Genomic DNA, 23,070 nt, shown 5'->3' on the forward strand with positions numbered 1-23,070 from the left:
TTCTTGTTAATCCAGCCACTGTGTCAGATTTCAAAAAGGCTTTACGGTGAAAGCACACCATGCGATTATCTGAGGACAGCGCCCCGCATACAAAAGCATGAAAAACATATTTCAACCAGGCAGGTGCGCCACGAAAGTCAGAAATAGCGATATAATAAATGCCTTACCTTTGATGATCTTCTTCTGTTGGCACTCCAAAAGGTCCCAGATACATCACAAATGGTCCTTTTGTTCGATAATGTCCTTCTTTATATCCATAAAAACTCAGTTCAGCTGAGAAAAACTTCAGTCAATAATCCACCCAGTTTCCCTCCATCAAAATGCATCAAACTTTTACAAACAAGTCAAACAACGTTTATAATCAAACCTTAGGTACCCTAATACGTAAATAAACAATCAAATTTAAGACGGAGAATCGTTATTGTCTTTAACGAAAAAAATACCAAAGAACGCACTCTCTTCCACGCGCTTGGAAACACTACAGCCAAAATGGGAGCCACCTAGAATAACTACAGTTTCTGGCTCATTTTTTCCTAAAACCAGCATGAAACTCTTTCTAAAGACTGTTGACATTTAGTGGAAGCCCTAGGAACTGCAATCTGGGAGGATTTCGCCTTGTAATAAAAGTGACAACCATTGAAAACAGTGGTAGGCTGGATTATTTTTTGGAGGGATGGTTTGTTCTTGGGGTTTCGCCTGCCATATCAGTTCTGTTATACTCACAGACATAATTTTAACAGTTTTAGAAACTTCAGAGTTTTCTATCCAAATCTACCAATTATATGCATATCCTAGCTTCTGGGCCTGAGTAACAGGCAGTTTACTTTGGTCACGATTTTCATCCGGACGTGAGAATACTGCCCCCTACCCAAGAGAGAATAACAAAGAAAATCACTGAGGTTTGGCTCGGTCCTTCTTCACTCCTTTCACTTGGTGTCGGTCTCTCCCCATTCTCTCTCGCGGTGTGCCACTGTGCTCCTTTTATTTGGCCTCCACGGCTGGTTGGCACTTTCCTCTAATTACCTCCACTTAGAGCTGTCTGTGTCGGGGTGCCCAGCTCCCGTCTTCCCAGCAGAGGGAGCCAACGTCGCCTCACGTACCTCCCCTCTATTACCATCCCCCGGTGTAGACCTCCTGGGATACCACAACGTGTTGCTACTGTTTGGTGTCTTTGTGTGTGTGTTTGTGTATCACACTGTGTGTGTTTGTGTGTCAGGCAGGGCTCAGGTCACTGCAGGCACTGGCCCCAGAGTTGCATCTGGCCTTGGCAATGGAGGGAGAGGATGAGGAGGGTGTGGAGGGAGAGTTGGATGAAGAGTTCTTCAAGGTAAGTGATAGACTGTCATTAGTATCAAAACAGTATATACTAAAGTGATTGGTCTGTTCTCTGTGTTTGACTTTGCTCAAATAAGCAAATATCACATACAATAGGTAAGCATAATAAATGTTTATAATATTTACAACAAAAAACTGTTGACTGTATATTAAAGCAAATCTCTTTGTTTCCCCCTCCCTCCAGAATGACAACGTTTTCGAAGATCCTGGCACCTCTGCCACAAGTACTCCATCCACCACTCACATGCCAGCTGACATAGAGGAGGGCACCACCACTATCTTCATGGAGCCCTTCGTCGAGCCCACAATATCCAGCAACGTGGTCACAGAACAGCCATTGACAGTCAGCGAGAAACCAGAATCAGCTCTCTCATCCTTTGATGTAGTGATGGAACAGCCCACGAGATCTGAGGCCATCCCTCCACCAGAAGACACACCAGCCCCGCCCCAACCAGCCCCAGCCGCATCACCACCAAAAGATCCATCTCCTCCCCAACCAGCACCAGCCGCAAACCCACCAAATGCCACATCCCAGCCTCAACCAGCCCCAGTTGCATCCTCACCAAATGTTGCTTCTCCACCACAGGTGGTTACTCAATCCCCACCTCAAATAGTGTTAGCCCCACCAGAACCAGAGGCACCTCAAATAGTTTTAGAGGCAGCCCCTGCCCCACCTCAACCAGAGCCATTGATGGAGGGAAGAGGAGGTGAAACGTCCACTACACAGCAGGTGTACTACCCACAGTACCCAGTGGACATGCCAATAAACAACGGGTGAGTGGAAAAGGGAGAGAAGAGGATCTGGGTGAAAGGGGTTGAAGAGTCAGAGTGTGTGTGTGTATTCATAAGTGTTCCCTTTCCCTCAACTTCACAGGCATGTGTATCAAGAGCAACCTGTAGCATCCCCTATCCCGTCAGAGTACATGCAGAGTCCTACTCCTAACTTCACCAATGGGAGAGCTGCAGGAGTGCCCTACGCCAATGGAAACGGCATGAATGGGAATGTCTACAATGGCGGTACGAATGGAGGTAGTGTGAATGGAGGTAGCATCACCGGAAGTAGCATGAGTGGCTACACTGGCAACGGTTACAACGGAAATGGATACAATGGAAACGGCTACAACGGAAATGGCAGCAATGGAAACGTCTACAATGGAAACGGTAACGGATTGGAGCAGTATGTCCGGAGACGTGTTCTTCCTCCCACTCCTGCAGGTAATCATCACACGGTCTCAGTCTTTCTCCTCAACACCAGTAGAATCAGTAGAACTAGAAACACCCAGTGATCGTCTTAGTACATTTCCATGTATTTTCCCTTCCAGGTCGCAAGCCGCCCTCCTTTAACATCCAGTGTCTGAGGGCACAGCATAGCGCGGATGACATCCCCATCCCTGGCACGTACGAGAGTAACTCGCCCCCATGCAGATCCAGACTGGTAAGACACAGACACATGCAAAAGAATAGTCAACCAATGCTCACATGAATCAGAGACACATTTTGATTTGGTGCCAAATTTGGAATTGAAAGCATTTGAATGTAATAATAGAAATCAAGATTTTAATCATTGTCCTCCATCCTCCTCCAGACCCTTGACTCCCGCCGCAGCAGTGCCTCCTCTATGTCCTCTGCCTCCTGGGCCAACAACGGAGGAGGACATGCAGGGTTGACGCCAGGAGCAGGGGTGTCGGCAGCATCAGCAGCAGCAGCGAAGAGAGGGCGTCTGCTCTACGCCCCTCTGATGCTGGTGGATGAAGCCAGGGGCACCAAGCAGGTGTGGGGAGACAGGACCCAGGCCACCTCCAGCCTCCCTGCTATTGCAACCAGGCCCAGTGGCTGGTACCCTGGAGCCCCGACACTCCCTGTGCCCACCCCCCAGAACAGGAGCTACACCAATGGCAGGGTGCCCTCCCAGATCAGCCAGAGCCTCATAGAGAAGGGCAGTGCAGACAGCCTGGTGGAGTCGGTAAGTGATGGATGAAATAGTATGTCCTGATGAGAGTAAGATAAAAGTCCCAAGGCTACATACTGCTTAGGATATGCGGTACTTATCAGGGTAATAGTGCATGGAAAAGTCAAGAGCACTCCAAGCCTCAGTAATTCACCTCAAAAATAGCTTTGCTATGAATTTCAATTTACCTACAGTGTAAGTTAGTCTATTTATTTAATAAACACTTGTATGCTGTAGGTAGGAGAGAGAAAGAAAGAGAGAGGGAGATATTTGTGTTCACTGTTTCGCAACTCTCCTTACTCTCTCACAGATCCTGATATCGGAAGGCTTGGGCCTCTATGCAAGAGACCCAAAGTTTGTGAACTTCGCCAAGCGGGAGATCGCGGACGCATGTAACATGACCATTGATGAGATGGAGAACGCAGCCACAGACCTGCTGACCCGTTCGGCGGGCCAGCCAATAGGACGCTTCGAGGAGGAGCTGGCTGACGAGATGAACTGTGTGATTTCCTACTGAGACTAGAGAGAGGAAACAGAGAGGAAGGGAGGGGAGTGGGAGGGAGAGGGAGGGTGGGAGAGTTGGAGGGCAATGAGATAGAGCCTTACCTCTTTGTCTCCATCAACATAGGGGTTAAGAATGGTGAGGCAAGCTATTGATCTTAGCAAACTGTCAATGTCTCTTTGATCAGGGTATTTTTATTTTCCAGATCTTCTCAGGTAATTTGGCTTTGTTGAAAGCATCAGTGTGTCTTGAACAAAAGCCTGAAATAACCATACTACATTTGACAGCATATACATAGAGCAACTATTGAGGTTTGGCCACAATACTCTTAAAAAGTTATTTCCAATGTAAGAGTGCACAGTACTATAGCCTTCCAAACCTGATTACAATTCTTATTCTACTATGTAAGTATTTATCGCTATTTCAAAAGCGGCATTTTTGCCTTGCATTTCCATTTTGTACTGAGCTTGATTTGCTGTCCCTTTACGTAACCCCAAATCATACAATCACCCTGCTAAGACCATAGAAATATATTAAAAGCAGGCATAAATGCAACAACTAAATAGACACCTTGTCTGTTGTGCAAGTGAGCTCCAGTTGTAACTATAGATCATGAAACAGGGTTTGTGTGTGTCATGTCAGTTGCCCAATGAAGCATTAGCTTAGCATTAGACGTTTGAACCATGTCATGTATAATTATATCGACAGAAATGCCACAGAAGATTCTGACAGTCATCTAGTCTTCCTCAGTGAGAAACTTTGAAATAGCATTTATGTACATATATGGTCAAGAGGAAATCAGCTTGTCACCGTAATAATAACAATTGTTCGTTTTGTTTTATTGTGACTGCTAATACTTTGAAATGTCAGGTATTTCTGTGTGTACATGAATAAAGTGTCATGTCTTTTTCTCAAAGTTGTAACGCAGATCCTTTAGTGACACTGGAATTCCGTCATTAAAGATAGTGGAGACAGGACTTGTATTGAATAACTGGTAAGCATGTAGTTATTTGTATTGTGGTAAGCGCTGTATATATCTAAACAACTATAGAGAGTGATCTTAAGGAACAAAACGCACAAAAGGAACACATGAATTCCATAATGACTCATTAGAGCATTGGCAGATGGAGAACATCTGTGTTTCTTTGGCCCACTCCATTCTACATTTAGAAACTCCTCTTTAATTACCATGGCAACACTTGGCTTAGTGGGTGATTTTCAGGTGTTATTGTTTTTCAGAAAGGAAGATAAATAAAGACTTACAAGGCTGGTCATAGTCAGTGCCCACTTAAACTAGGCTACTGGAGATCTTGATTTCTCACATCATGAGCAGCCTGAAAGGTGATAAAAAATACTGTGTTATAAGATCCGTTGTCTGTCATGTTGGTGTATGTGACAATAAAACAAAATGTTAGTAGGTTTAATAGTATCAAACTGTGTGAAATGGTTTACAGATGTATGAGCGTCAAACTGAAGCCCTGAAGCGTAGACTTGTTGGCAGTGCAGCTCGATTTTCTTCTACAATATAATGTTGAAATGTTAAATCTGCCCAGTGCCCACCTCCTAACCAACGTAGTAAAATACGTCATGCACACATTGGTGTAGTCTCTCTGTTATCCCTGTGGCAATCTCTGTAGTCCCCTAGAATAATGCAGCCATATGATTGGCCAGGCTGTCGAGCTCGTCATTACTCTATGTCCAATGACTTCTCTGACGTCTTTACGCTCCAGATGTCCCTGACGAGTTTGTGACGTATTACAGCTATTCCCATCTCTTTACCCTTGTCCCCCGGTGGGCTGTTCAGGATGTAACGCCTCCCTCCCCCCACCCTTCTGATCCTCTTATCTACAAGCAGGCGGCCAAGATGGATGTTGTGAACCAGGTAGGGCTCCGGGATGAAAATCAGCAATATCAAACATTGTTTAAATTTAATTTAAATATCTGATGAAACATCGTTTGGCACTCCTGCAGAATGCGCACTTTGACACTGTAGCGGTTGGTGGTGGTGGGGGGGGGGGGGGGGGACAATAGACCATCATTATAACAGCGCGCTGTAATTGTAAAGCCACGGACCGTTAGTCTGAAATGCAGTGCTTTTAGTGGTCGTCTCATGTGAACGAATTGCCGAGCACTGACCGCAAAACACCGCAATACAGGCGTGATAGATTGCATGTGGTTTAGCCAATTTTGCACCAGCAGTGGACTGGTGCAGTGGAGCGGTTGGCTCATAAATAGACCATGGTCCAAAAGTCCAAAGAATTAAACAAGATACTCTGCGCAATTATTATTTTTAACAGCATTTCAAAACACGCAGACAAATAGGCTCAACACATCCAGGTTATTATTTGAGCTGACAGCTATTGGTAGTAGGATATGCAGAGATAATTGCTCTGCACTACACACAGTCACTGCTATTTAACTAATATAATCGTTGACTGAATGTGTTGTGAGGGGGTTATTTGTCTCGTAGTCTATCTATTAAGCCTATGTGTTGTGTGCAGGGGAGCCTATGTCAGAGGGTGGAAAGGAGAGTGAAAATCAAGAGGAATAGCGACTGACCCTATTTTGTCAATACCGCAATATAAGACGTGATGCGTCTCTAAATGTAGCAAGGTTTATAATAGGCCTATCAATTTATTAGGGGCGGCAGACCGACCGGGGGTTAAAAGTAAAATATTGCGAGGTGAATCGATAGGCTATGGCTTCGGCGTGGCGCTCACAGACGGACACACCGCCTTAATTTGCGACTGATGGGGCGCATTCACCCGCACATGGCAAAGGTTTACAAATTATAGCAAAAACTAAGGGCCCACCCCGGTGACTTGAGCTTTTAGTTCTGTCTCAATTCCTAGTAGAGTGCTTGTCAGTCAAGCATTGGGGAACAGAAAAACGTGTGTGATAAGCAGCTTTGTCTAATTCTAATACTGGCAGTCTATCGCTCTCCCCCCCTCTCTCGCTCTGTCTCTCCTTCCCTCTCCCTCGTCTCCCCTAAACGATGTGTGCTTTGTCACCCGGCCTGTCGCGCCCCAAGTAAAACAATACAATTACTGTAGCGTACTAGCCTTTTGTGATGGCCATGCGAACAAGTGACAGCATGAGAAAGATTATCGTATCACCGCTCCCGAAAGATAAATTGAAAATAATTGACAGGTGCAAACTGTGGGTTAACAACATATATGCTGACAATTCATGTAGGCGACAGTAGGAATACACACTGCAAGCATCCAAACGATCATTCGAGTCTCTCAGATAACCTATGTGTCCTGTTGCTTGATTGTGCGCACGGCTTATGATTGTGAGCACTCATTCGAGTGTTTTATTTTGTATAAAATCTAAGCTTTTCGACAAATTCTGAAGACAATGTTGATTTCTGTGTTGATAGTTGGTGGCCACCGGGCAGTTCACCATAATCAAACAGCCTTTGGGATTTATGAAAATCCTACAATGGGTAAGTTATCCTTTTCATACGTTTCATTATTTGGTTTATGATGGGAGTGAGCGTGTGAGATGTCAAAGTGCGCGCACGTATCCTTTCTGCGTGCATGCGTGGGTATGGAAGTCTACGGAGAGTATTACGTAGGACTATTGCATGCATAAAATCTCACTGTGATGGTTTCAACCAATACACCTAAAAGCTATAAATGATAGGCCAATATATTATACTATAGGTAGGCTCTGTTATAGTGATGTTGTGTCTCTGTACCGTGTCAGAACGTGTCCTTCTGTCACGCAGAGGTCAGAAAAAGCTACGTGAAGCTTTGTGCTCGTGACGACACACAGGCAGCGCGAGGCGGATGACACTGCCCATCCTCCCACTCGCTGCTGCTACTCGGTCACCACCGGCAAGCAGGTCTCTTGAAAGCTCGATGTCGTTTCAGTTATACCATGTTACTGTAATTTGATCATGGTAACTGTTACAAATCTCTGTTCAAATCATCCAGCCCACTGTTTCTGTCTCCTCTCCTGTGGAGTTTGTTGTGTAGGCCTATCTGATCCACCATATGGTTCTCACAGCACCTTAACCTTTTGACCTGTAATCTATCTTGTGACCATATTTCATGCATTTAGGTGTAGTTACTATAGTTGCTTCTTTACGAGTTGTGTAGTTGCTCACTCCTAGGGCTAATCACATAGTGTTACCTTTTATTTTTAAATACAATTTCATGTTTTGGAAGTGGCACATAAAGATTAAGTATAGGCCTACACCTAACTTAAACCTGGGGAGTAGTGGCCATTGACGTTGCTGCAGCATCGCCTGAAACAGGCTCTGTCCACTGTCAGGGGTTCTGAAATGTCAAATCGCAGGTTTTAATTGACCGCTATCCATGGTGCTGAATCTGAATCTCCGCTGTAAGTGCTATTTGCTTACCTTTACAAGTCTGTTTACCTTTACAATTCTTCATGTTACAAAAACACCACAATGCTCTATATTATACATTTTGACTATTCGTTGTATTGTGCTGCAGCATGACAATCTTTGATGGACAATTCATGATGAATCTGTGATAAAAGCATTCCACAGGCCAATATCACAAAATGTACTTCGCATGGACATCAATTCTTGATGTTCTCTTTTTTTTCTTTATTCATTAACACTGGAGGCACAGTGTGCCCCCTCTGCCAAAGTGTTTTGTGCCAAGGGCTAGATGTATTGCTCTATGAAGATAGGCTCTCTCAATTCTACAAAGAAGAGTCTCATTGAATCTCACCGAGTCTCCCTCTCAGAATAATGATGTAAAGCAGGAATTACTGTAATAAGTTGGACAAAATATGAATGTACTGTGTACTATGTACGCAATTTGTAATTAGGAACACCTCTCCAGCACTTTACCACTTCTTTCTCAACTATTTGTAATTACAGCATAAGAACTAGCACACACACGCTAACTCAAAGACATACATGCACACACACACACACACACACACACACACGCTGACGATACACAGCTATTACTCACCACTTACTCACACACACTGTCGCTAAACAGAACAAGTCAATGTATGCCCTCATTGAGGAAGGTAAAAGTAATGACATCGCTTCCTTCCATGTTCCATTTTGACTCACTTTGGTAGAACGCCATGACAATTGGTTGATTGAAAGAATAGGAGAATAAAAGACACATAGACCTACATACACAAAGCAACATCAGGTTATCAGCAGAAGATACCCAAACAATGTTCTACTCTAATTCACAGCAGGACAGAATAACACAGGGCAGCAGAGACTGAGAGGACAAATCTGACAGCATGACTTTGTCTGTAGTCCTTCCCCGGGGGACTGCTAGTGCTTGAACATCACATCGCTGCTTCTCTGGGTCACATGATTAACAATCCTCCATGGATGCAGCAGCACACAGGCAGAAGACCAGAGCATTCTCCCATTTACAAGTCACATGTAGCTCCTAGGTTGCATTACATTCATTTACGATAGGTCTAGCTAAAATCTCGGAAACCCGGAACTAAAATCTTGCGTAGGTGCATCAGATGCTTGATTATGTTCTGGGGGTAGATGTATAGGAAAAGATAAGTTTCCACAACCCCCTAAATTCTCAGCCAACCCCCCCCCCCCCCCCCACACCTTCCAAATACGTTCAAATCATTGCTTGAAATCCCGCCCCACTTTCAGCACCACTGTCACCGAATCCTGACACGTCCAGCTAACCAGTGCCGGAAAACCAAAGCACCGGAACTACTGTGACCTTACCATACTATATATTACGTAGTCTATCCATGACAGATTAGCCTACCTATAATCATGTGTCATGTCAGTTCATTCATATGGCAATACAGTACCTGTACAGTACACACACACCTTGCTGTTCCTGATTTTCTGTGTGTGATGGGATTTGAAGGTCACATGGGTGTTTTTGGTTTGAATTATTAATCTTCTGAAAGCAGACATCCTAGGGTGTTGCCCTCTGTAGTACAGCGAGATAAATGGACTGTCACATTTGCCTAGATTCTTCTTATGTGTAGTACGGAAAATATATGTTTGTGCTTTAGGATCCTCAACCCTGTTTTTGTGTTTCTTTGAGAATGAATCAATGATGAAACATGCCTATGCTTGTAATCAGCTATGTGTGTATGTATGTATGTGTGTATGTGTGTATGTATGTATGTATGTATGTATGTATGTATGTATATGTATGTATGTATGTATGTATGTATGTATGTATGTATGTACTGTAGTTGTATGTATGTAGTATGTATGTATGTAGTGTTGTGTGTGTGTGTGTGTGTGTTGTGTGTGTGTGTGTGTGTTGTGTGTGTGTGTGTGTGTGTGTGTGTGTGTGTGTGTGTGTGTGTGTGTGTGGTGTGTGAGATGAGACAGCGAGTGTGTGTATGGGAGAGAGTGTATGTGTATGTGTGTATTAGTGTGTGTGCGTGTGTATGACTCATTGCTGTTGTACTCTCTCTTGGGAGCTGTGTGCTGACGAAGTCTAGTTTTGATGGATGATGGGAGACACATCGAAATCTCCCCAAACAAACTAAAATCTGTATAGAGAGTGGTTAACCATTGTGTCTACCATAACAACACCCTGCCCCAGGTTATGCTTGTGAAAGAGGGTTATTGTGTCTTAACCTGGGATTTACAGTTAACTGCTCAATTTACATATTTGCTTTAGTGATTCACTCAATGCATCATGTACTGTAAGAACAGTTTTCATACTGTGTGGTCAATACTTTGACAGAGCTGGACTTCAGTTGAACTATCCATTGAATTGATAATAATGTATCCCTCAGATCTGTAACACTCTAGCCAGTATAGAGGAACAGTTCATCAAATGGCTACCTGGACTATTTGCTTTGACCCCCATTTTTTTACACTGCTGCTACTCACTGTTTATTATCTATGTATAGTCACTTTACCCCTACCTATATGTACATATGACCTCAATTACTTAGACTAACCTGAATCCCTGCACATTGACTTGGTATTGGTACCCCCTGTATATAGCTTCGTTATTGTTGTTTTATTGTGTTATTTTATTTTTTTACTTTGGTTTATTTAGCAAATATTTTCTCACTCTGCACTGTTCGTTAAGGGCTTGTAAGTAAGCATTTCATGATAAGGTCTACACCTGTTATATTATGCGCATGTGAGAAATATAATGTGATTTGATTCAAGTATTCTATAAGTGGTTACAGGTGTTGCTCATCAAAGCTGCTGATTGTAGGAGTGTATAGTGTGAGGAGTTTATATGTTAAAGCTTAGCAGACTTATTGCCAGGGCTTTCTGCCCACTCCACTGCCCCTTGCTTAGAGGAGGTGTGATTGGTTGAAGCTGTTAGTTCCATCACACTTTGGGTTCCTGCCAAACTCTGCAGCAGAAATAAGCTTGAGAGCATACATACAGTACTTACATGTTGATGGCTAGACTTGTGGTCCTACAACTTCCATTTATACTCATGTATCAATCAATGTATTAACTTCAGTTATCCATTTACCCATGTTTATTTAGGAATATCTGTGGTTTCAGTCTTGTCTGACTCAGCTATAAAATCTGATGAGCAGGTATTTATAAACGTTGCTGATTCTAACTCAGAGAGTGTGTGTACTCGTGCTTTTTTTTGGGGGGGGGGTCAAATCAAATCAAATTGTATTAGTCACATGCGCCGAATACAACAGGTGTAGATCTTACAATGAAATGCTTACTTACAAGCCCTTAACCAACAATGCAGTTTGAATAAAAAATAAAAAAAATACATAAGATTAAGAAATAAAAGTAACAAGTAATTAAAGAGCAGCAGTAAAATAACAATAGCGAGACTATAAACAGGGGGGTACCGGTACAGAGTCAATGTGCGGGGGCACCGGTTAGTCGAGGTAATTGAGGTAATATGTACATGTAGGTAGAGTTATTAAAGTGACTATGCATAGATGATAACAACAGAGAGTAGCAACAGAGTAGTAGTGTAAATGAGGGGGGGGGCAATGCAAATAGTCTGGGCAGCCATTTGATTAGATGTTCAGGAGTCTTATGGCTTGAGGGTAGAAGCTGTTTAGAAGCCTCTTGGACCTCGACTTGGCGCTCTGGTACTGCTTGCCGTGCGGTAGCAGAGAGAACAGTCTATGACTAGGGTGGCTGGAGTCTTTGACAATCTTTAGGGCCTTCCTCTGACATCGCCTGGTATAGAGGCCCTGGATGGCAGGAAGCTTTGCCCCAGTGATGTACTGGGCCGTATGCACTACCCTCTGTAGGGCCTTGCAGTCAGAGGCGAGCAGTTGCCATACCAGGCAGTGATGCATCCAGTCAGGATGCTCTCGATGGTGCAGCTGAAGAACCTTTTGAGGATCTGAGGACCCATGCCAAATCTTTTCAGTTTCCTGAGGGAGAATAGGTTTTGTCGTGCCCTCCACGACTGTCTTGGTGTGCTTGGACCATGTTAGTTTGTTGGTGATGTGGACACCAAGGAACTTGAAGCTCTCAACCTGCTCCTCTAGAGCCCCATCGATGAGAATGGGGGCGTGCTCGGTCGTCTTTTTCCTGTAGTCCACAATCATCTCCTATGTCTTGATCATGTTGAGGGAGAGGTTGTCCTGGCAGCACACAGCCAGCTCTCTCACCTACCACCTCAGTGGTAGGCAGTCCCGTCGTTGTCGGTGATCAGGCCTACCACTGTTGTGTCATTGGCAAACTTAATGATGGTGTTGGAGTCGTGCCTGGCCGTGCAGTCATAAGTGAACAGGGAGTACAGGAGGGGACCTAGCACGCACCCCTGAGGGGCCCCTGTGTTGAGGATCAGCGTGGTGGATGTGTTGTTACCTTCCCTTACCACCTGGGGGCGGCCCATCAGGAAGTCCAGGATCCAGTTGCAGAGGGAGGTGTTCAGTCCCAGGGTCCTTAGCTTATTAATGAGCTTTGAGGGCACTATGGTGTTGAATGCTGAGCTGTAGTCAATGAATAGCATTCTCACATAGGTGTTCCTTTTGTCCAGGTGGGAAAGGGCAGTGTGGAGTGCAATAGAGATAGCATCATCTGTGGATCTGTTAGGGCGGTAAGCAAATTGGAGTGGGTCTAGAGTTTCTGGGATAATGGTGTTGATGTGAGCCATGACCAGCCTTTCAAAGCACTTCATGGATACAGACGTGAGTGCTATGGGTCGGTAGTCATTTAGTCAGGTTTCCTTAGTGTACTTGGGCACATGGACTATGGTGTTCTGCTTGAAACATGTTGGTATTACAGACTCGGACAGGGAGAGGTTGACCATTTCAGTGAAGACACTTGCATGTTGGTCAGCGCATGCTCGCAGTACACGTCCTGGTCATCCATCTGGCCCTGCGGCCTTGTGAATGTCGACCTTACTCACATCGGCTGCGGACAGCGTGATCACACAGTTTTCCCGGAACCGCTGGTGCTCTCATGCATGTTTCAGTGTTATTTGCCTCGAAGCGAGCATAGAAGTAGTTTAGCTCGTCTGATAGGCTTGTGTCACTGGGCAGCTCTCTGCTGTGCTTCACTTTGTAGTCTGTAATGGTTTGCAAGCCCTGCCACATCCGACAAGCGTTAGAGCCGGTGTAGTACGATTCGATCTTAATTCTGTATTGACGCTTTGCATGTTTGATGGTTTGTCGGAGGGCATAGTGGGATATTATCAGCTTTAATATTGCAGATAGATTGTGGCTTCCATCAATATAATTGTCTGCATAACTTCCAATCCCCCATATATACAGTACCTATAAGGGCACAAGGCGAGACCCATATGCACACACAGGAGGCAGATGGTTGAGCTCTGATATTTATTATAACATAAGGGGTAGGCAAAAGGCAGGTCGGGTACAGGCGAGAGTTCAAAATCCAGGTCAGAGTCCAAACAGTACAGGGCGTTAGACAGGCTCGAGGTCAGGGCAGGAAGAATGGTCGGGCAGGCAGGTTCACTGTCAGGACAGGCAAGGGTCAAAACCAAGAGGACTAAGAAAAACAGACACTGGGAAAAATAGGAGCTAGGAGATAAACGCTGGTTGACTTGGCAAAGAAGACGAACTGGCACAGAGAGACAGAAAACACCGGGATAAATACACTGGGGAGGATGAACGACACCTGGAGGGGGTGGAGACAAGCACAAGGACAGGTGAAACAGATCAGGGCGTGACAGTACCAGTCAAAAGTTTGGACACACCAACTCATTCAAGGGTTTTTCTTTATTTTCACTATTTTCTACATTGTAGAATACTAGCGAAGACATCAAAACTATGAAATAACATACGGAATCATTTAGTAACCAAAAAAGTGTTAAACAAATCAAAATATTTTAGATTTAATTTTAGATTTTAGATTCTTCAAAGTAGCCACCCTTTACATTGATGACAGCTTTGCACACTCTTGACATGCTCTCAACCAGCTTCACCTGGAATGCTTTTCCAACAGTCTTGAAGAAGTTCCCACATATGCTGAGTACTTGTTGACTGATTTTTCATCACTCTGTGGTCCAACTCAAACCTAACCATCTCAATCGGGTTGAGGTCGGGTGGTTGTGGAGGCCAGGTCAACTGATGCAGCACTCCAGCACGCTCCTTCTTGGTCAAATAGCGCTTACACAGCCTGTAGGTGTGTTGGGTCATTGTCCTGTTGAAAAACAAATGATAGTCCCACGAAGTGCAAACCAGATGGGATGGCGTATCGCTGCAGAATGCTGTGGTAGCCATGCTGGTTAAGTGTGTCTTGAATTCTAAATAAATCATAGACAGTGTCCCCAGCAATGCACCCTCACACCATCATACCTCCTCCTCCATGCTTCATGGTGGGAATCCCACTTGCGGAGATCATCCGTTCACCTACTCTGTATCTCACAAAGACACGGCGGTTGGAACCCAAAATCTCAAATTTAGACTCATCAGACCAAAGGACAGATTTCCACCAGTCTAATGTCCATTGATTGTGTTTCTTGGCCCAAGCAAGTCTCTCCTTCTTATTGGTGTCCTTTAGTAGTGGTTTCTTTGCAGCAATTTCACCATGAAGGCCTGATTCACACAATATCCTCTGAACAGTTGATGTTGAGATGTCTGTTACTTGAACTCTGTGAAACATTTATTTGGGGCTGCAATTTTTGAGGCTGGTAACTCTAATGAACTTATCCGCTGCAGCAGAGGTAACTCTGGGTCTTCCTTTCCTGTGGTGGTCCTCATGAGAGCCAGTTTAATCATAGCGCTTGATGGTTTCTGCGACTGCACTTGAAGAAAGTTTAGACATTTTATGGATTGACTGACCTTCATGTCTTAAAGTAATGATAGACTGTAATATGGACTTGGTCTTTTACTAAATGGCCAGCAGCATACCACCCTGCATACCACTGCTGGCTTGCTTCTGAAGCTAAGCAGGGTTGGTCCTGGTCAGTCCCTGGATGGGAGACCAGGTGCTGCTGGAAGTGGTGTTGGAGGGCCAGTAGGAGGCACTCTTTCCTCTGGTCTAAACAAAAGATCCCAATGCCCCAGGGCAGTGATTGGGGACACTGCTCTGTGTAGGGTGCCGTCTTTCGGATGGGACGTTAAACGGGTGTCCTGACTCTCTGAGGTCATTTAAAGATCCCATGGCACTTATCGTAAGAGTAGGGGTGTTAACCCCGGTGTCCTGGCTAAATTCCCAATCTGGCCCTCAACCATCACGGTCACCTAATAATCCCCAGTTTACAATTGGCTCATTCATCCCCCTCCTCTCCCCTGTAACTATTCCCCAGGTCGTTGCTGCAAATGAGAACGTGTTCTCAGTCAACTTACCTGGTAAAATAACGGTAAAAAAATAAAAAAAAGTAGAGCTATCTACTGTATATCACCCCTACCTTGCCACAACACAACTGATTGGCTCAAACACATTGAGAAGGAAAGAAATTTCACAAATTAACTATTAACAAGGCACACCTGTTAATTTAAATGTATTCCAGGTGACTACCTCATGAAGTTGGTTGAGAGAATGCCAAGAGTGTGCAAAGCTGTCATCAAGATAAAGGGTGGCTACTTTGAAGAATCTCAGATATAAAATATATTTTGATTTGTTTAACACTTTTTTTGGTTACTACATGATTCTATATATGTTATTTCATATTTTTGATGTCTTCCCTATTATTCTACAATGTAGAAAATAGTAAAATAAAGAACCCCCCCCCCAAAAAAAAATACTTTTGACAGGGGATAAGGTCATTAAAGTTACCAGACTCAGAAGTTGCAGCCTCAAATAAATGCTTCACAGAGTTCAAGTAACAGACACATCTCAATATCAACTGTTCAGAGGAGACTGTGTGAATCACTATTAAAGGACACCAATAAAGAGAAGTGACTTGCTTGGTCCAAGAAACATGAGCAATGGTCATTAGACCAAAATCTGCAGAGCTGGGATGGTTGTATCCCCATATATATAACATTATATTGTTTGCAAGAATTTTGTATAATCATTTAAATGTAAAAACTCTTACGTTTTGAATACAGTGTCGTTGTGTGTATCAGTTCATAAACCATATGCCATGGAATCGGTACATTGAAAATCTCTACCCAACTTTTTTGCAATCTATACGGCACAGCTGTACATATTTTGATCCTTAAATGAAACTGGTATACTTTTTTATTTATCACAATTGTCTTTAATTTTGGGTATCGTAGACATTTCCATATATTTTGGTTAGCTGCATGTGTGACATACTCGTATTTGTTTTATGCATGTGTGCGTGTGTTTGTGCATGTTTGAATAGTGGTAGTGAATTTATGTGAGCGCACTGCAGCATGTCAGTGGGAACCTCCCTGTGCCCACTCCACCCTCTATGGTCTATGTTGCCAATAGCGTTACCATAGTATCTGACACTGTGTGGAGCCGCCTCTCCGTCTCTCTTTCTTTAACATCTTTCCATTCATTCCTTTGCCTTTTTTAAAAACCTCAACCTCTTGTTAGTGAAACCGTAGTCAAAATGGTAACACTTAACATTAAAGTGTATGTTATAAAGGATTTATAAAGGGTTTACAAGTAGTTACATTAAACACATAACATATTGGTTGAAATGTTGCGCTGCACCGACAATAATAACAGCAATAACAGTGTGGTAATGCTTGTTGCAACCAGCAAATCAGTGTGAACAGATAAAGCATCTTAATTAACCAGGCCTTGAAGTTCTTGTTTGTTGCAGATCAAGGAAAAGGATGATCATCTATGTTACTGTGTATGCTAGACTACAATCTTACAAGAGGATCATTTGGCAAACGTTGTGAATTTAGAGTAACTATGTTGAAGGATGTGGGAGAGCTAAGTAGCCTGGTGCTAGATCTACATGTTCTTCATACAAAACGTATCATCCTCTCCCCTCACACTCCTCTAAAATCATTATTAAAACCTGTTGATAAGGAGAGGAAGTGGAGGAGGTGTGACTGTGTTAGTGCTGTAGATAAAAATGAGACGAGGAAATAAGTTACGTGTACCATCTGTACAGTTTCTTATCAATAGAGAAGTGTGGATGAATCTGTGTATATTTGAAGGCTCGACGGAGCCATGTTGAAATATATTCGGAGTATTTACAGCAATGTATTCCAGACTATGATAGCAGATTGGTATACAGATATGTGCATTTGTTCGTGTCTGTGTATTTTTGCAGCTGCACACACATGCGTCCATGCCTGTGTGTGAGTGTGTGTACAGTAGCCCTGTGCAGCGTCCTTTAGCGACAGATGGAGGAGCACCTCCGTCAGATTAATAGCCGGATTTTCCATCCAATCGGATCTGGCCTGCAGGGAAGGGAGCGTGTGGTAAAAATAGCTGGCTTTCTAATCTCCTATGTGTGAGAGTGTGTCTATGTGCACGCTCCTGTGTGTGTAAGAGAGTAGATAAGCGTTCACGTGCACAAGCGCTGGGTTACAGTACTCTAGTACTGTAGTAATGTAGCCTGATGCCAAGAGTAGATCATAACTTATTTGGTACAACAGATAGTACATCCATATCAACCAAACATGTTATTTTACATTTCTTGTATTTTTTTAATACCTCAAGTGCACAACTTTAGGTGTCGGAGTAACCATCAGGTGTAGCTCTGTAACCTGGCGATATAGCTACATTGATTTGCACTCTGGGTGCCTTTGTCAACAGCCTGCTGTGATTGGTGGAACATTGGAGTGCAGAAGACACAGCAGGTGGTGAAACCACAGTGTCAGCTTCTTCAGTAACAGTAGACCTTTAGCGGGGGTTGCCATTATAATGCATGGACTTTCCTTTCATCAACACCTATTTCAGACCAAACTAGAGTTATGCTAATTCCTAGAATGAGCACAATCTCCAAAGAATCATTCCAGTATTAGTGCAATTTAATAGATGTATTTTGCTTCCCCCCACATTTCTCATTTAATAGATGTATTTTGCTTCTCCCCACATGTCTCATTCTTACAACCCTATTCTTTCCCATTCCTTTGATCTCACTACCACTGTACATTGTTCGGCCCCTTCTCTTTCACTTCCCTTTTACTTCGACGTCCCGTCTCTAACTCTTCTCATCTTCTCTTCCCCCCTCTGTATCTTTCAGATCTTTGCCATCTTTGCTTTCTCGACATGCGGCAGCTACTCTGGGATGTTCAAGATGAGTGTGGAGTGTAAAAACCGGTCAGAGAGTGACCTGAGCATTGAGGTGGAGTTTGAGTATCCATTCAGGTCAGTATGCCTAATCAGTCACACGTAGCCCCCTGAACCCGCACAAATATGGTTTGTCTGTCATTTTTACAGTACCACTGGGCTGCAAACGTCATGGATGGAATATTAATCTATATTACACTATATTAAGCCAATTTGACGTCTCTCTCTCTCTCTCTCTCTCTCTCTGATTCCCATCTTCTCTGTCTTTCTCGGTCCCTTGTCCTTGCCAGGCTACATCAGGTGTACTTCGATGCCCCAACCTGTAAGGGGGAAAGCCCTGAGCGTCTGTTCCTGATCGGAGACTACTCCTCCTCAGCTGAGTTCTTTGTCACCGTCGGTGTCTTCTCCTTCCTCTACTCCATGGCAGCCCTTTCTGTGTATGTTTTCATTCTGGAGAAATACCGTGAAGGCTGCAAGGGAGCCCAGATTGTGAGTTTGTCTTTCGATCTACTTGTATCTAGTAGGCATCTTCCATACCATATTCCACTACCTCTGCTACTATTGCTAATATCCTAGTGATAATAATGATGTTAATGATGATGAGATTGATTATGTTTCTGTTGAGGATTTGAGATTGATGATGATGTATGTTTGCTAATGATTTATAACTTGATGCTCCTCAGGACTTCGTTGTGACGTCTGTGTTCACCTTCTTCTGGCTGGTGGCTTCTTCTGCCTGGGCTAAAGGTTTGTCGGATGTGAAGGCAGCCACCGACCCAGACAAGGTCCTCTTACTGATCGAGGCATGCGACGAACCGGAGAACCGCTGCCGTGAAGTCCACGACCCTGTCGTCTCTGGTCTCAACACATCCGTGGTAAGTTTTTCAGGAATGGTGTATTTAGTAGAAGTGCTGACTGCTGAGGATATGACAGAAATAACCTGTACTACAACATATAGACTTCTTCTTCTTTTTTCAATTCATCCCCCAGGCGTTTGGCTTCCTGAACCTGATCCTGTGGGGAGGAAACCTGTGGTTTGTGTTCAAAGAGACCGGCTGGATGGCAGCCTTCGGAGGCACATATGCACCTTCCCAGGAAAAGGCGCCTGCTCCAGAGTCCTTTGGCCAGGAAGGCTATGGGCAAGAGGGCTACGCACCGCAGGGGGACGCCTATGCCGGCACCCAGGGAGGCTACCAGCCTGACTATGGCCAGGGCGGCTACACTGAGGGAGGTGGAGACTATCAGCAGGGGGGATACGAACAGCAGCCCACCTCCTTCGCCAATCAGATGTGAGCTGGTCCACCCTACAGCATCTGGAAGCTGGTGAGTGTCAGTACATATGTGGAGCAACACCGAGAATACCGAGGTAAACGACTGAGAAATACTATATTAATGTTACTCTTCCAAAGGGAATACAGACTATGTGGCTTTATGTATACATTAGTTGTAATTTATTTATTTCTCTCTCTCTCTCTTTCTCTCTCCTCTCTCTTTCTCCCTCTCTCTCTCTCATTCTCTCTCTCGCTCCAGGGCCACCCTGTGATTTGGGAGTGTGGTGCCTGACCACCATCCACAATTCCATACTCCTCTGTTTGTCTGTTTGTGCATCTGTGAGTTGACAAGAGGAGGGAGGGATGGAAGAAGGTGAGGTTTTGGGAGGGGAATTTAGCAACACCGTGTCCGTTTGGGTTATTTTCGTGAGGGGGAAATGGGTCCTTACAGTAACATGCTGTTTCTTCTGTTGAAGTATTTAACTGTAGAAGACAACAGGGGATTTTCCATTTGATCATGTGAGGAAAAACTTGAATACAATATTAAAAAAAAACACTAAGATCAATCTTATAAGGGAATAACACTTAAATGGACAATAATGGTAGTAGTATTTAACTTGGGAGAATGTATTTGTCTGTGCTGTGTAAATATCAACATATTAATATATAAATATATGTACACAGTTGAATAATTGTGCACTCCATATTAGTTGTTATACAACAAATGTAGAGCACAGAGTTATTCAATTGTATTTACTTCAGTTCTGTTTAGGTCACATAGTTCAACCCTCATCGTGCTTTAATATTTATGTTGTGTGTTTATTTTATTTCTCCATATTCGTTTTTATTTCTCATTTTGATGTTTTTATTTATTCATTTTCAGAATAGAGTTACCTCTTTTCTATTTTCTCATTGTGCTTTTTTATTTGTTCAACATTACTGAGTGAGTTTGTGACTGTGACAGCAGTGGAGAGGTGTTCGCAGCGATGTATGTGTTTAACATAGGTTACATTCATTACAACTTGTGTTCATTGCCATTTATGTTTTTCCATCGAAATATTACTCAAGCAATGATTTAGCTATGTTTGTTCCAGAGAATCTCTTAAAAGCTGAAATGTAAAAAGTCAAAAATGCATCTAGGATAATGAAAAAGTAGTTAGCATGGTAGCACTTGGTATTTTGCTAATATTATGCTGTTCCTAAAACTGCTGTACGTAGTGTTCTATCAACAGTCTTCTTTAGAGATGATTTGAGGTTGTGAATCAGGGAAGCCAACTGATGTTGAGGGGCATCGCTTTTTTATTTCTTTGGATTGTAATGTAGTTTAGAAATCGGCATTGAAAAATTTGGTCCAGAACCCATTCCTGTTTTAATATAGTCTAGGGATGAGTCATCAGACAGAGTTAGTCATCATGTTTAATCACCATTTCTAATGCTCGTCTGATCATAACGCATGCATATATTTACACAGAGCTAAATCAGTATGGCACAATTTTCAAGACCATACACAAGCCATAGGAAATAATGACAATACTTTTAACAGATTAATATAGCCAACTGAGGTGTTCTGAACAGTATCTCATTTCCATGTAAAAACATAAATCCTGCATCCCCCACCCCCACAACACCCCTTTACTCTCAAAACAAAACAGGTTTTGCATGTCTGACTCCTGGACTTAATGCAGCCTGGAACAAAATTGAGGGGGGAATTTCAAGTGGCATATAAGTGTTAGAGCATATTAAGTAATATGATGTATGTTTGGCTCATCATAAGGTGACAGCACAGAGCAGCTCCGTTATATTTCACACAAATCACACAGAGTACATGTGCTACAATAATCAGGTTGGCCTACCCGCTGTACTGCCAATCCTCTGTTTGGAGAGAAGAAAAACGGTATTGCCAAATGGTAACAGGACAGGTGTGTGTGTGTGTATTGAGCGATAGATTTTGCTTCCACAGTTATCATCACAATGGAAACTGATATTGTTTTTCATTCATATTATTACATTATGCAGTTTTGGATTAATTCATTATTTGTATCATTTTCTTTTTGATCAGGCGGTATAGAGACACCTGACTTTCTATCTCTTGTTCTGTGTTCTCTCTCTATCTCTCTCTCTTTCCCTCGCTCTCTCTTTTTCTCTCTCTTTGTAGTTCTTATAAATATGCTCAATGAAATACATGTACTCTGTTGTTAGTGGTGAATGATGTCTTGTGATACTCTTTACGCCTTTGGATAGTGCTGTGTTTATTGTGTATGATGTATTCTTATTAGTATTTATGATAATGACTATGACAATATATCCATTGTATTCTTATTCTATGGAATCCATGTGAAACAAAATCAAATAAACTTGAAATTATTCTGTTGAAGGTTAAATGTCTTGTCTATGTCTCTAATCTTAGTAATCATGTTTATTGTTTATGCTGTGCTATGTTTATTTTTTATTCATTTTTATTGAACCTTTATTTAACTAGGCGGGTCAGTTAAGTACAAATTCTTATTCACAATGACGGCCAACCAAAAGGCAAAACGCCTCCTGCGGGGACGCGGGCTGGGATTAAAAATGAAATATATTTATAATTATAGGAAAAAACACACATCACGACAAGAGAGACAACACAACACTACATGAAGAGAGACCTTAGAAAACAACATAGCAAGACAGCAACACATGACAACACAGCATGGTAGCAACACAACATGGTAGCAGCACAAAACATTATTGGGCACAGACAGCACAAAAGGCAAGAAGGTAGAGACAACAATACATCACGCAAAGCAGTCACAACTGTCAGTAAGAGTGTCCATGATTGAGTCTTTGAATGTAGAGATTGAGATAAAACTGTCCAGTTTGAGTGTTTGTTGCAGCTTGTTCCAGTCGCTAGCTGCAGTGAACTGAAAAGAGGAGCGACCCAGGGATGTGTGTGCCTTGGGGACCTTTAACAGAATGTGACTGGCAGAACAGGTGTTGTATGTGGAGGATGAGGGCTGCAGTAGATATCTCAGAAAGGAGAGAGTGAGGCCTAAGAGGGTCTCATAAATAAGCATCAACCAGTGGGTCTTGCAACGGGTATACAGAGATGACCAGTTTACAGAGGAGTATAGAGTGCAGTGATGTGTCCTATAAGGAGCATTGGTGGCAAATCTGATGCCAAATGGTAAAGATCATCTAGCCTCTCGAGAGCATCCTTACCTGCCGATCAATAAGTTATGACTCTGTAATCTAGCATGGGTAGGATGGTCATTTGAATCAGGGTTAGTTTGGCAGCTGGGGTGAAAGAGGAGCGATTACGATAGAGGAAACCAAGTCTAGATTTAACTTTAGCCTGCAGCTTTGATATGTGTTGAGAGAAGGACAGTGTACCGTCTAGCCATACTCCCAAGTACTTGTATGAGGTGACTACCTCAAGCTCTAAACCCTCAGAGGTAATAATCACACCTGTGGGGAGAGGGGCATTCTTCTTACCAAACCA

The 23,070-nt window shown here is 43.2% G+C and overlaps 2 protein-coding genes across 2 annotated transcripts in view; both read left to right on the plus strand.

Annotated features, from left to right (window-relative positions):
* Positions 1–3,817, plus strand: part of LOC111976296 (voltage-dependent L-type calcium channel subunit alpha-1D-like) — a 27,235-nt gene extending 23,418 nt beyond the window's left edge. The window contains 6 exon segments of the mRNA XM_070447954.1: positions 1,217–1,327; positions 1,520–2,109; positions 2,210–2,550; positions 2,658–2,770; positions 2,921–3,298; positions 3,594–3,817. Coding sequence (XP_070304055.1) covers positions 1,217–1,327; positions 1,520–2,109; positions 2,210–2,550; positions 2,658–2,770; positions 2,921–3,298; positions 3,594–3,800 — 1,740 coding nt within the window. The 3' untranslated portion in view covers positions 3,801–3,817.
* A 1,743-nt stretch (positions 3,818–5,560) lies between these two features.
* Positions 5,561–21,973, plus strand: sypb (synaptophysin b). Its single transcript, XM_024006267.2, has 7 exons — positions 5,561–5,667; positions 7,168–7,233; positions 18,275–18,399; positions 18,612–18,810; positions 19,005–19,196; positions 19,312–19,644; positions 19,852–21,973. The coding sequence occupies exons 1-6, from the start codon at positions 5,650–5,652 to the stop codon at positions 19,612–19,614; spliced, it is 903 nt and encodes a 300-aa protein (XP_023862035.1). The 5' UTR covers positions 5,561–5,649; the 3' UTR covers positions 19,615–19,644; positions 19,852–21,973.
* Positions 21,974–23,070: the final 1,097 nt, after the last annotated feature.

This window comes from Salvelinus sp. IW2-2015, linkage group LG17 (assembly GCF_002910315.2).
Source record: "Salvelinus sp. IW2-2015 linkage group LG17, ASM291031v2, whole genome shotgun sequence".
NCBI classification, from domain to species: domain Eukaryota; kingdom Metazoa; phylum Chordata; class Actinopteri; order Salmoniformes; family Salmonidae; genus Salvelinus; species Salvelinus sp. IW2-2015.

Bases quoted from the DNA above. Each gene is read 5' to 3' on its own strand.
- sypb (XM_024006267.2), top strand. The intron at 7,234-18,274 runs GTAAGTTATCCT...TGTATCTTTCAG, and splicing joins TTATGAAAATCCTACAATGG to ATCTTTGCCATCTTTGCTTT. The intron at 18,400-18,611 runs GTCAGTATGCCT...TGTCCTTGCCAG, and splicing joins GAGTTTGAGTATCCATTCAG to GCTACATCAGGTGTACTTCG.